The sequence below is a fragment of the Lepidochelys kempii genome, chromosome 1, assembly GCF_965140265.1.
Source record: "Lepidochelys kempii isolate rLepKem1 chromosome 1, rLepKem1.hap2, whole genome shotgun sequence".
Lineage (NCBI taxonomy): Eukaryota > Metazoa > Chordata > Testudines > Cheloniidae > Lepidochelys > Lepidochelys kempii.
The window spans coordinates 205,403,159-205,417,191 of NC_133256.1; the positions used below are offsets into that span (position 1 = coordinate 205,403,159).

Here is a 14,033-nt window from a genome sequence, read left to right on the forward strand (position 1 = left end):
CTTCAATCTCTCTGGTCACTCGATTTCTGATCTCAAAGTGACTATCCTTCAACAAAAAAAACTTCGAAAACAGACTCCAACGAGAGACTGCTGAATTGGAATTAATTTGCAAATTGGATACAGTTAACTTAGGCTTGAATAGAGACTGGGAATTGTTGACTCATTTTAAAAAGTAACCTATTTCCCCTTGTTTATTCCCCCCTCCCCCCGCACTGTTCCTCAGACGTTCTTGTTAAACCCTGGATTTGTGCTGGAAATGGCCCACCTTGATTATCATACACATTGTAAGGAGAGTGATCACTTTAGATAAGCTATTACCAGCAGGAGAGTAGGGTGGGGGGAGAGAAAACCTTTTGTAGTGATAAACACCCATTTTTTCATGGTTTGTGTGTATAAAAACATCTTTTGTATTTTCCACAGTATGCATCCGATGAAGTGAGCTGTAGCTCACGAAGCTTATGCTCAGATAAATTGGTTAGTCTCTAAGGTGCCACAAGTACTCCTTTTCTTTTTGCGAATACAGACTAACACGGCTGTTACTCTGAAACTTGTTAAATTTAGAAGCTCTTTTAGAACCGATTCTAAAAGGGCTTCTAAATTTAACAACTGGCCAAAAGTGGCGCCTTAGGCACCGACTCCCTGAGTGCTCTGGGGCTGGAGAACCCACGGGGAGAATTTGGTGGGTGCAGAGCACCCACCGGCAGCTCCCCAACACCCGCCCGGCCCCAGCTCACCTCCGCTCTGCCTCCGCCCCTGAACGCGCCGTCCCGCTCTGCTTCTCTGCCCTCCCTCCCCACTGTTTCCCATGAATCAGCTGTTCGCACGGGAAGCCTGGGAGGGCTGAGAAGCAAGCGGCGGCTTCGTGCTCAGGCCCAGGGAGGTGGAGGTGAGCTGGGGTGAGGAGTGGTTCCCCTGCACCCCCCCCCCCCAGGTTACCTGCTGCGGCGTGGGCAGCCCTCCTCGCGCCCCCCTGCCCCAGCTCACCTCTGCTCCACCTCCGCCTCCCTGGGCCTGAGCACGAAACCGCCGCTTGCTTCTCAGCCCTCCCAGGCTTCCCACGCGAACAGCTGATTCGCGGGAAGCCGGGGTGGGGGGCGGGGGGCGAAGAAGCAGAGCGGGGCGACGCGTTCAGGGGAGGAGGCGGAGGCAGAGGGGAGGTGAGCTGGGGCCAGGCGGGGGGTGGGAAGCTGCCGGTGGGTGCTCTGCACCCACCAAATTCTCCCCATGGGTGCTCCAGCCCCGGAGCACCTAGGGAGTCAGTGCCTAAGGCACCACTTTTAATGTGATCAGTGGGGGAGTGGCCGCTCCCCCTGTTCCCCCCCTAGCTACGCTACCCCGCCCCTAGGAGCCAGAGGGACCTGCTGGATGCTTCCTGGGAGCTCCCCCAGGTAAGTACCGGCGGGACTCCCCACTTCACCCCCCGGCAGATCCCTCTGGCTCTTAGGGGCAGGGCGGGGTGGGCACCCACTACAGTGGCCCACGAGACCCTCCTGCCCGGTTCTGGGGGCAGTCAGGGGACAGGGGAGGGGGGTGGATGGGGCAGGGGTCCCGGGAAGGAGGGCATCAAGGAACACGGGGGGTTGGATGGGGCAGGAGTCCCGGGGGTCGGGGGTGGGCCACGACCCCCTCATGGGGTGAGGAGGGAACCAGTTGTTAAGATTTTGGCAGCTCATCACTGTATCTAAATGGTGCGTGTTAAGTGAGTGAGGATCCTAAGATGAATCTTGCAAGCTGGGATGTATTATTCCTTTGAGAACAGAGGATCTGAGAATTCTGGAGTGTTCATTGGATCGGGGCTGAGCACTCCAGAAGGACACTCAGAGGACCCAGAGATTGGTGTGTGCTTATCGCTAACCTGTACAGACAGGGTGAGGCCTGCAGAGGCATGGAAGACAGTGCTTGTGTTGCCAGAGGCTGATGATTTTAGGGAGCTCATCCACAGGAGGCCCAAACAAGACTTCCGCAGGCTAAGGGCAGGTGGACGAGGTGTCTCACAACCCTATGTACTCCTGGGAATCTGCCCCTTGTAGCAAGTGCCCTGAGCTTGCAGGTGTATCTGGTGTTTTAGTAAAACTGAATAATTCTGTTCAGATACAATTCTCTGTGCATGTGGAGAATGATATACACTAAGATAAGTTACTACACATTTAAGTTAGCGTGTACAGTTGAAGGTGCTTCTTTTGTCTGATCAGATGAGCAATCTGAGTGAAAGTACTTTAAAGGAGTGCTGATGGTGGTGGATTGCAGACAAATAAGAGACACCCAATTGCTGAGATGCCGTTGGATAAGGATAACCTCAAATCATACATTAAAATGTAGCCGTATTAGTTAATGTGAACCATGTATTCTGTAATGACTTCTGTCTGTTCTCACTACCATTTCTTTAGGCTATTCATTCTGTTGACTGGCATCATGAGGGGAAGCAGTTCATGTGCAGTCACTCTGATGGCAGCTTGACTCTGTGGAACTTGAAAAGTCCGAGCAGACCATTTCAGATAACAATCCCACATGGTAAGAAAGATGCTTTAAAAAAAACATATTGCAGGGAAGGAATGAAAAAGATGGTTTTATTTACAGATATTTATGATTAGTTCATTTTATCTGGTCCTGTGTCCCTACTTCGTAGCCATTTCTTGTATAGGTTCCTATATTCTTTAATCTGCAGAATATTCTCAAAATCAACTAGCAGCTATGTTACATTTAACGTCAGAGGCCTCAAAAAAGCCTGTCTTAGCACAAAGTATCTGATCTTTGTTTGATGCCCTCTGCCTCTGACCATCTTTGATTTTTTTTGCTTGTGGGAAACAACATTTAAGCTCATATGTGTTTTAAAACAAAATTTAAAAAGACAATAGGAGCTCTGTTTTCATGAAGTTTGTTATCTTGGTAATTTGCTGTGAAGAAAGAAAATATGTTGAGTAAAAGAGCAAAAGGAATCTAATTATTTCAGAAAAATTAATATCCAAACTGCAGTGGAAAATAGGTATTAGAACTCTGCCATCCGCAATGACTTTAAAGTTCAATTATTGTGCTATATATAGAACTTGTCCAGTGTGGTGGCAATTATAAATTTTAGTAAGATTTATACCTTCTTTCTTTCCACAGGAAAAATTCAAAGAGATGGGAAAAAACCTGAGTCTTGTAAACCAATTCTTAAAGTAGAATACAAGACATGTAAAAGCAGGTATGTTTTTGTCTCCTTAGGAAAAGATTAAGCCATATCTATGTGCTTGGCTACACTCTCTATGTAAAATGGAGCTGCTTATGAATACTTCTCTCTGTAAGGCACTGTTGGACATATAGATGAATGATACAGACTATAATTACATGATCAGATGCTGTTTGGTCTGGATGATGGTCTTATGGTTAGATCACTGGAAAGGACCCAAGAAAACTGGATTGTGTCCAGTCTGCTTACCTTGGCCATAGATTTCCTTCACTGCTGAGGAAGTCATTTAAACCGAGTTTCAAAAGGTGTCTTCAGAATGATATGGTCTGCAGTAAAGTATCAGAACGATACGGACTGCTGTTTCTAATTTATGCTGTTTAAAAATTATTAAAATTATGTATTTGTTTTTTAAAATGCAGCTCTTAAAATAATAAGCAAATGAATCACAGAATACATAGCAAATGAAATTAAATGGGACTGCCCTGCTTTTTAAGCATTTTCTATGCATATTTAGATCTCTGATATACATTTAATCTTCCAGAGGTTGATCCTTCCTACTATATACAGTATTTCAAATCTTTTAGGAAAATAATATTGATTTTCTTATTTAGTTTCTTTTATTTAGTATACAACAGCAAAAGCAAAATGTTGAATTGACTTTCAATATATTCCTTTGTCATCTTCCCAATTAATAGTCTATGTGCAAATGCACATTACAATTTTAGGCCCTAAATCAGAAAATCACTTAAGCACATGTTTAAACATATACTTAAGTCCCATTTAAATCATTGGGACTCAAGCATATGCTTAAAGTTATTGCATGCTTAAATACATTCCTGAATTGGAGTCTGACTGAGAAGGGGTTTAAAAGGTCTATGTGTCATATTTTCCACTAAAAGAAAAGGAGTACTTGTGGCACCTTAGAGACTAACCAATTTATTTGAGCATAAGCTTTCGTGAGCTACAGCTCACTTCATCGGATGCATACCGTGGAAACTGCAGCAGACTTTATATATACACAGAGAATATGAAACAATACCTCTTCCCACCCCACTGTCCTTCTGGTAATAGCTTATCTAAAGTGATCATCAGGTGGGCCATTTCCAGCACAAATCCAGGTTTTCTCACCCTCCACCCCCCCCCCCCCCACAAATTCACTCTCCTGCTGGTGATAGCCCATCCAAAGTGACAACTCTTTACACAATGTGCATGACAATCAAGTTGGGCTATTTCAGCATCACTTGCCCCATAACCTCAGCCATGCGGAATGCAATGCCATCCACAGCCTCAGAAACAACTCTGACATCATAATCAAAAAGGCTGACAAAGGAGGTGCTGTCGTCATCATGAATAGGTCGGAATATGAACAAGAGGCTGCTCGGCAGCTCTCCAACACGAGTTTCTACAAGCCATTACCCTATGATCCCACTGAGAGTTACCAAAAGCAACTACAGCATTTGCTCAAGAAACTTCCTGAAAAAGCACAAGATCAAATCCGCACAGACACACCCCTGGAACCCCGACCTGGGATATTCTATCTACTACCCAAGATCCATAAACCTGGAAATCCTGGGCGCCCCATCATCTCAGGCATTGGCACCCTGACAGCAGGATTGTCTGGCTATGTAGACTCCCTCCTCAGGCCCTACGCTACCAGCACTCCCAGCTACCTTCGAGACACCACTGACTTCCTGAGGAAACTTCAATCCATCGGTGATCTTCCTGATAACACCATCCTGGCCACTATGGATGTAGAAACCCTCTACACCAACATTCCACACAAAGATGGACTACAAGCCGTCAAGAACACTATCCCCGATAATGTCACGGCTAACCTGGTGGCTGAACTTTGTGACTTTGTCCTTACCCATAACTATTTTACATTTGGGGACAATGTATACCTTCAGATCAGCGGCACTGCTATGGGTACCCGCATGGCCCCACAGTATGCCAACATTTTTATGGCTGATTTAGAACAACGCTTCCTCAGCTCTCGTCCCCAAAAGCCCCTACTCTACTTGCGCTATATTGATGATATCTTCATCATCTGGACCCATGGAAAAGAAGCCCTTGAGGAATTCCACCATGATTTCAACAATTTCCATCCCACCACCAACCTCAGCCTGGTCCAGTCCACACAAGAGATCCACTTCCTGGACACTACAGTGCTAATAAACAATGGTCACATAAACACCACCCTATACCGGAAACCTACTGACCGCTATTCCTACCTGCATGCCTCCAGCTTTCACCCTGACCACACCACACGATCCATTGTCTTCAGCCAAGCTCTGCAATACAACCGCATTTGCTCCAACCCCTCAGACAGAGACAAACACCTACAAGATCTCTGTCAAGCTTTCTTACAAATACAATACCCACCTGCAGAAGTAAAGAAACAGATTGATAGAGCCAGAAGAGTTCCCAGAAGTTACCTACTACAGGACAGGCCTAACAAAGAAAATAACAGAACGCCACTAGCCGTCACCTTCAGCCCCCAACTAAAACCCCTCCAACGCATTATTAAGGATCTACAACCTATCCTAAAGGATGACCCAGCACTCTCACAAATCTTGGGAGACAGGCCAGTCCTTGCCTACAGACAGCCCCGCAACCTGAAGCAAATACTCACCAACAACCACATACCACACAACAGAACCACTAACCCAGGAACTTATCCTTGCAACAAAGCCCGTTGCCAACTGTGTCCACATATCTATTCAGGGGACACCATCACAGGGCCTAATAACATCAGCCACACTATCAGAGGCTCGTTCACCTGCACATCCACCAATGTGATATATGCCATCATGTGCCAGCAATGCCCCTCTGCCATGTACATTGGTCAAACTGGACAGTCTCTACGTAAAAGAATAAATGGACACAAATCAGATGTCAAGAATTATAACATTCATAAACCAGTCGGAGAACACTTCAATCTCTCTGGTCACGCAATCACAGACATGAAGGTCGCTATCTTAAAACAAAAAAACTTCAAATACAGACTCCAGCGAGAAACTGCTGAATTGGAATTCATTTGCAAATTGGATACTATTAATTTAGGCTTAAATAGAGACTGGGAGTGGCTAAGTCATTATGCAAGGTAGCCTGTGTCCTCTTGTTTTTTCCTACCCCCCCCCCCCACAGATGTTCTGGTTTAACTTGGATTTAAACTTGGAGAGTGGTCAGTTTGGATGAGCTATTACCAGCAGGAGAGTGAGTTTGTGTGTGTATGGGGGTGGGGGGGATGTGAGAAAACCTGGATTTGTGCAGGAAATAGCCCAACTTGATTGTCATGCACATTGTGTAAAGAGTTGTCACTTTGGATGGGCTATCACCAGCAGGAGAGTGAATTTGTGTGAGGGGGTGGAGGGTGAGAAAACCTGGATTTGTGCTGGAAATGGCCCACCTGATGATCACTTTAGATAAGCTATTACCAGAAGGACAGTGGGGTGGGAGGAGGTATTGTTTCATATTCTCTGTGTATATATAAAGTCTGCTGCAGTTTCCACGGTATGCATCCGATGAAGTGAGCTGTAGCTCACGAAAGCTTATGCTCAAATAAATTGGTTAGTCTCTAAGGTGCCACAAGTACTCCTTTTCTTTTTGCAAATACAGACTAACACGGCTGTTACTCTGAAACCTGTCATATTTTCCACTATATTCCTACAAACAATTTTTAAAAAGGAAATGCCCACAGAGAAAACACTTTAAAAAAACCCACACCTCCAGCATATACTAACTCCCAACATTTCCTAAAATTGCATTATAATGCAGAACTTCAACTCTGACCTTAGACTTACCCATCAGAGAAGAACACAATATTCTGGTATGGAATGTCTAAAAGATATGTGTTGTTGTTGGAGTTAAGGTTTTGTGTTATAGTGTAATCATGGGAATTAGGATGTGTGTGTTGTGTTACTACACATGATAAAAGTGTAAGGGAGTTGTTTATAGAGGGGAGAAATCTGTCTGTGAAAATGGTGAATATGATGTTTGGTGGGGATAGAGAGAAAGAAGAATATTTTAACTGGATAATTCCTACTTTTAAGGGTTTGTGTGGGTGAGGAGAACTCTCTCCTTAGGCAACTTTAATAGATTTTAAATGTAAGTTTTTGTCTTTGTGAGAATTTATGTAAAGGTCCAAGTGTTTTTTCAAATTTTGAAATACACTTGTTAAGTATATCACATGTAGGACTAGTGGGACATAATAATATAATTATTTGCATTTCTGTAATGCCTGCCAGATTGTGCCCCAAGTTCCATGCACAGATCTCATGCCTTCTGCATGGAATGTGGTGGAATTAGCCTCATCCACAGCGTTGTTGTTGTTGTGATGTGCCTTTTACCCCGCTACCCGCACAGAACCACCATGTGGTCTATCCATAGGACTGGAATCTAAGTGTGGACTGAGCACGCAATGAGCAGCTCTGCGAGTTGAGATAGAAGGATGCACCTCTCCACCACATTATGACAACCAGGCATTTGCTAGATAGGTCAATGATTTTTCATAAGTTTCACAGAAAAAAGTTACATTTGGGAATCAGAAAATACATCTTTCTATTGCTTTATAGTATTTTAAGACTGAAGTGTACAAAGAATTATTTTATTTAAATTTATTTAAAGTTATGTTACAAAGAAGCAGGCAAACATTATCATTATCATATGTACATTATTTCAAAATCTTTGGCTTTATTCCTTATATTCTGAATTATTTTAGCAACCCAGCAATAAATTTTTCATCTATCACCATCTTTTTGGAATCCAAAACTAACAGATACAAGATTCCAGTTATATAAGTTGGAGTTTGAGCTGCTTAGCTTATACCGGTTGTTCCGTTTAATTTGTGTAGAGGCAGAAATGTTATGACAAGTAACATATTACAAAACAAGGTACAATATGACCTAAAAATATTTGTCGATGAATTGAAAAGGTCTTTAAAAGGGTTTTGAACTTTGTAAAGACTGTATAGTTTAACAGTAGCAATTGCATCTTTTAATATTTTAATTCAAAAATTTTGCTGGGAGGTTTTCTAGGTATTTAATATTTAGTCTTTTACAACATACAAAGCTGCATTTGTTCTTCTTTATAGGAAATTAGGAATTATCACACCAGGAAAGTCCAATTTACTATTTATATATAGGCCGTTCTCTGGTGCTTATCAAGGCTAGTATGCTTTCTCTCTGCCAGACCTGAACAGACCATTGTTTATTTAGTCCACTGTTCTGTCTCCTCATTATACTGGGACAGACCAGTGGTCCATTTAGTCTGATATCCTATCTCCTTAAGGTATCCAATGGTCTATTGTATTACAGAAATTAAATCCTTGAATGGCTAAGTGGGTCAATACCAAGGAGGAGTAGAAAGGTGGTATTTCTTCTGTATTCAGCATTTCTGTATAAAATATCTTAGTAATGGGAGACTGAGAACCTTCAGCATTGCAGCTTTCCAGAGTTCAAGTTTCTTTCCCTTTCTTTCCATGAGAGCTTTTCCGTTACGTTTGAATTACTTTGATGTTTTAGGTGTGGACAACCCACCACCACACACAAACAGAACAGACTCACTTTCTCACAGGTCTATATACAGCTATATGAAATCACATACACTCAAGTTTGGGGAAGAGGGTGCAGGAAGACTGGCCCCTCTACTTGGGTAGAATTAACTTTGTGGTATATTGTCTGAAGTGGTTGTGCTAGTGGTGAGGGGTCTGTCTCTGGATGGGAGGAGTATGGACTGCTGGATGTTTTTAACTTCTTTTGGTTTTGAGATTTTGCATTAGTTATGTCTGTGTAGATCAATCTTAACATACACATACTGTAGTGTTTTTGTGTATTAATTCCCCAGTTTATAGATTTAGATAATATCTCTGACACACCGATGGCTCCTTTCATGAAAAACCTGATCTCTCTCAAAGTGTCCAGTTGGATTAGTTGGTTACTTCCACAAAAATCCTTGTTTTATAGAAGAGGATGTTCAACAAAGCAATGGCTACTATGACCAAGGACAGGATCTTCATGAAAGTGTTCAGACAGCTCAAGAGCCCACATAAAGACTTCCAAATATGGAAGTAGATGACATATAACAAGCTATCCATTGTTACCCATTGTTCATAAATGTTCAGTTATACTGAAAAATACTGTAAAGGTTTTTCTTTTAATTAATAAAATAATTATGTATTTTTACACAGCTAAATCTCATTATGTATAACTTTTTAAAGGGTAGTTTTTAGAGGGACCTGAAAATGATGAGATTCAAAATGTGGTATTTGAAGGCCTATTTTTAATTAATGTAAATATATGTATATGTATAAACCTACTTTTCTCAGTGCTATGGGTCTCTCAAAATATTTCCACACACAAAAATAAACCCTTCAAAATCTGCATCTGTATTAGTGGTACAAATCCACCACCACAATTTCATTTTTTCTCTTTTTAAACACTATGGGATGAAAGGCATGACACAAATGTGAGATTATAGAGATGATCTATTATTGCTTTTTGTTTTTTGACACAGTGAACCATTTATAATCTTTTCTGGTGGACTATCCTATGACAAAGCTTGTCGAAGACCAAGTCTAACCATCATGCATGGAAAAGCTATTACGGTGCTTGAAATGGATCACCCTATAGTTGACTTTTTAACTCTTTGTGAAACACCATATCCAAATGGTGAGTGTATGAAGCTACAATAGTACAGTATTGTCAAAGAAGAGAAATGTTATTCGTTAAAAAATTATATGAAGTGGTCTTATCACAGAATTTAGTGTCCATACAGCATGATAAACAAGTTGGGGATCTCAGTTCCCAAAGGACAGTTCTCCATGTTACAAAAACCAACACCACAATTGACAGCAGCTGGACCCTTTGTTTGCAGTCTCCGCAGAAAGATCAAGAAATGAATGGGCTGAATTCCCCTCTTACCATGGTGTGGTGGGGGGAGGTGGGGAGTGGGGGGAAGGGGAGCTCCAAGTCACAGTTGACACACACTGATCAGTCAATGTAAGGAAGCTTACATTGCCACTACTCAGAAATAAATGGAGAGCTTAAGTCTCATGGCTTGGTCATTATATAATGCCTGCATCTGTAATTTTCACTCCATTCATCTGAAGAAGTGGTGTTTTACCCACGAAAGCTTATGCCCAAATAAATCTGTTAGTCTTTAAGGTGCCACCAGACTCTTTGTAGTCTCATGGCTGTAATTCTGGTGCTTTTCATGAACGTTAAGTCCTTAAATCAGCAAAGTGTTTAAGCTTGTGCTTAAATCCATCCCTTTTGAGCAAAGCACAAGCTTAATTAAGAATGTGCTGAAGGGTTTTGCTCTGCTGAACAGGGATGGACTGTTAAATTGAGGACTAAATTAACAGAAAAACTAAGAAGGGTGAGGGGTAGGGAAAGCTAAAAACCTATAAGAAATTAAGTCTGGTATCTTCAGCATAAAAGAGGGTGAGCAGAAATGTAGAAGAAACATTTAGCACGTAAATTAATAAAAATAAAACCTTGTTGAATAATTTGAATTAGTATAAAGCAAATATTTATTTCCAATGTCTAGTGAATGGAAGCTTCAATAATTGAATTAATGTATCTGGGCTGCCAATTCACTATGTTAAACTTAGTGGTGCTTCCATATTATGGATTCTTTTACTGATTTACACAGTAGTACATTTTTGTTTTATGTTAGTCTGTATTGTTCATAATCCAGTGTGTCAATATGCTACCACAGGATGTGCATTAATAGTAAACCACAAAGGGAAGAGCATTAGTTGATACATTCCTCAGGTTCATTCAGCCTTGTGCCTTCAACCATCTGAGGAGTTCAACCTTGCACATCATGTGTGAGAGAGAGAGCTACTGCACCTGAATTGATCACAAAATAGTAGATGCCTCCAGCAGTCTCACAACAAAATCATAACAATAATATTGCTACAAAAACCAATTTATGCAATGCATGTTTTAATTATGAAAAATACTTCCCAGTATATAAATAATGCCTTATACTTACTGTGTTAACTTTTTTCTTTCTTTCCTACTTTGTTTCCTTTATTATCTGGAACTCATTTCTGTTAAAAAACCCCAAACTTGGAACATCATAGTTTGGATACCAAGGTGATTGGCAACTTAGATAAAAATTCACTTTTACAAAGGAAAGTGGTGTAAGAGTGGTTAGAAGACCACAGTCTAAACTGCAAATGGCAGCTTGATATTTAGGAGGGGAGGAGGCAGTTTAAATCTTTGTCTTCTTTTTCAGCCCATTACACGCTATTCCTCCCGAACTCTGTTTGCAGTACAACTGCATCTCTTTCTTCACCTCCAGAGTGTACCTTCGTTATCTTTGTCTCCTCATTAACTCTCCCCAATTCACATTTTAAAATAATGGATCTAGTGAACTTTTTGCATTTGAGATTACAGCTGTGCACTATTGGGAGTTGGTGGACTGTGCATCTCAAGGAGTTGGTGGAATGTAGCTTTGGACAATCACTGCCCACAGAAAAGCTCTAATACCCATTAAACCTTTGCAGTCTATGATCACAAGGTCTATAACAAGGGTACCTCCCTGTGTGTGATGAGTAGATTCAGTGATAGAGTAACATACCCAGCTGCCTTCAGATGTCACCTGCTCCACTCCTTTATTTTTAATTCAACACCATGTTCGCATGCTATAATTATACCATGCTATTTTTGCTATATATGTTTATCAAAAATTACGTCGCCAAAACTACTTGTCATTGTGGGCCATCTACATCACTGTCTGACTCTAATCAAATGCCATCCTTTCTAATTGGCAAATCTGTCTTTAGTTATTATTCAGACTTCTATCTCAAATCATTTATTTAAAATACAATAATTGTTCAGGAGAGGATTATATAATTTGGCTAACTTGGTTAAAAGGCTTAACAGGAAAGCTCTGCATGTTTTTTGTGCTTGATTCCTCACTTTTAGAATTTCAAGAACCCTATGCTGTAGTTGTACTATTGGAAAAAGATCTCATTGTTGTTGACCTAACACAAAGCAAGTAAGTACAAAGTCTATATAAAACTGTTCCTGCTTCATAAATATATAGCTGATAATGTTGAAAGTCTATTCAAACTTTTCTTTTTTATTTTGCCGGTATAAAAACTTTACATTCACTGGAGGCAATTTTACCCTCGGATAATATAGGCCAGCGGGTTTTCCCATTTTTCTAAGGTAATATCTTATGTCCACACACGGTAGATGCTCCAAAATTATTAATATCTTCAGCACATCTAATTCTAATAATACTCATTCTTTCTCCTCTCCAGTCAATACTGACAGACCTGTTCAACAATATTTCACTAGGCGAGCATATATTCATTTGTCTGATTTTTCTACGTAAGTCAACTCAGTTACAGCAGTGTAAAACCTGGTGGAAGTGAAATCAGAATCAGGCCTTCTTCTTTGGGTTATTGTCCCTATGGGTGCTCTAGGTGAGGATGTGTGTGCACCCATGCACTCTCAATTGAAGATTTTTCTGTTATTAGTGCCTGTGGGTCTGCACCTACACTGTATGCCTCCATATGCTCCAGTATAAGGGCATATAGGGAGGAGTGGACCCACGTCACTCCAGTTCCTTCTCAACCACCTGTAATTATCGTTGGAGTTTTGAGGCATCTACTATCTAGCTAACGCAGTTATTCTTCTGCCACATTTTTAAGCTTAATTTTCATATGTAGTTTTAGTTTTTTTGCTGTTAATTTACCTTTATAGCACAATTTATGCTTTGAAGGGGGGTCTCCCCCCACTTCTTCCCCCCTTTTTCCTCTCTGGCCTTCTCGACTGGTGGCTTTTCTTGCAGAATATGCCCAAGAACCCAGGATTCAAGCCCTGCCAGATCAGTCACCAGTCACTTCTCAGTGATGGGCACTCCAGTTGCCTCCATTCTCTTAGAAAGACTCACGTCCCATCCAAGTGTAAGATCTGCTCTGGCTTAAAGACTGGCAAAAACTAAGGGAAGAAACTTCTCATTGAGTGCTCCCTTAGACCTGTGTGGTCAGTTCTGCCCTCCATCCTGTACATTAGACTCCGCTGCAGAGACTTCATCAGCTCCAGCTCTGACCTCTAGAAACCAGGGGACAACTTCAGTCTTTCAGAAAACAACCAAATGTAAGAGACCCATTCCTCTCCACTTAGATCTGTGAGTAGGGAGATTTGCGTCCTGCTGCAGATACTGATAAAGCTCCCACCAGATACCCCAGCACTGCTGAAAGAGACTTGTACAAAACCAGGTGCTGAGAAACTGTACCGAGAAACCCACTGTTGAGCAGTCTCAAGGTATGGACCCATTAGAACCAAGATTGGACTCTTACAGACAGAAGGACTCATTCAAGACTAAGGACTCTTCAAAGATGTAATCTTACCTAGTACCATCCACTGACAGCCAGTCCTCTCGAGAATGACTGGGGCATTCTCTGGTACCACCTCCAATATCGCTAAACTTATTTCATTGAGAGGAACACTTCCTGGACTCAATGGTACCTTTAAGGTTCCTCTCTCAAAGGACCTTCACATTATGGAGTACTTGTTTTCTCATCCCAGCCCTACCTTTCTTGTTGTTGATGCTGCCAATGAAAGAGTAGGAAACATCACTTCAAATCAGCACTGTCTGATAACAAGCATACGCATCTGGACCTCCTAGGGCTTAAGAGCCACTCATCAGCCTCTCTTCAGTTCCGAGTCACCAACTACCAAGTCCTGATGGCAAAATATGACTTAACCAACTATAGTAAATTTTCTTACTTTATTGAGTTTTTGCCTCGGGACAAGAGAGCAGTTTCAAGCTCTTATTACAGAGAGCTTATAACAATCATTCTGTTGTTAGATCTCAGGGACTGGTTCATGCAGCCATAAAC

At 41.6% G+C, this 14,033-nt stretch overlaps 1 protein-coding gene across 14 annotated transcripts in view; it reads left to right on the top strand.

Annotated features, from left to right (window-relative positions):
• The window catches only part of STXBP5L (syntaxin binding protein 5L), a 441,073-nt gene that overhangs the window by 284,934 nt on the left and 142,106 nt on the right, over positions 1-14,033 (top strand). For all 14 annotated transcript variants that reach the window (XM_073309811.1, XM_073309757.1, XM_073309702.1 and 11 more), the window contains 4 exons: positions 2,388-2,511; positions 3,106-3,184; positions 9,683-9,837; positions 12,106-12,178. In XM_073309811.1, coding sequence (XP_073165912.1) covers positions 2,388-2,511; positions 3,106-3,184; positions 9,683-9,837; positions 12,106-12,178 — 431 coding nt within the window. The remainder of the gene's footprint in view (positions 1-2,387; positions 2,512-3,105; positions 3,185-9,682; positions 9,838-12,105; positions 12,179-14,033) is intronic.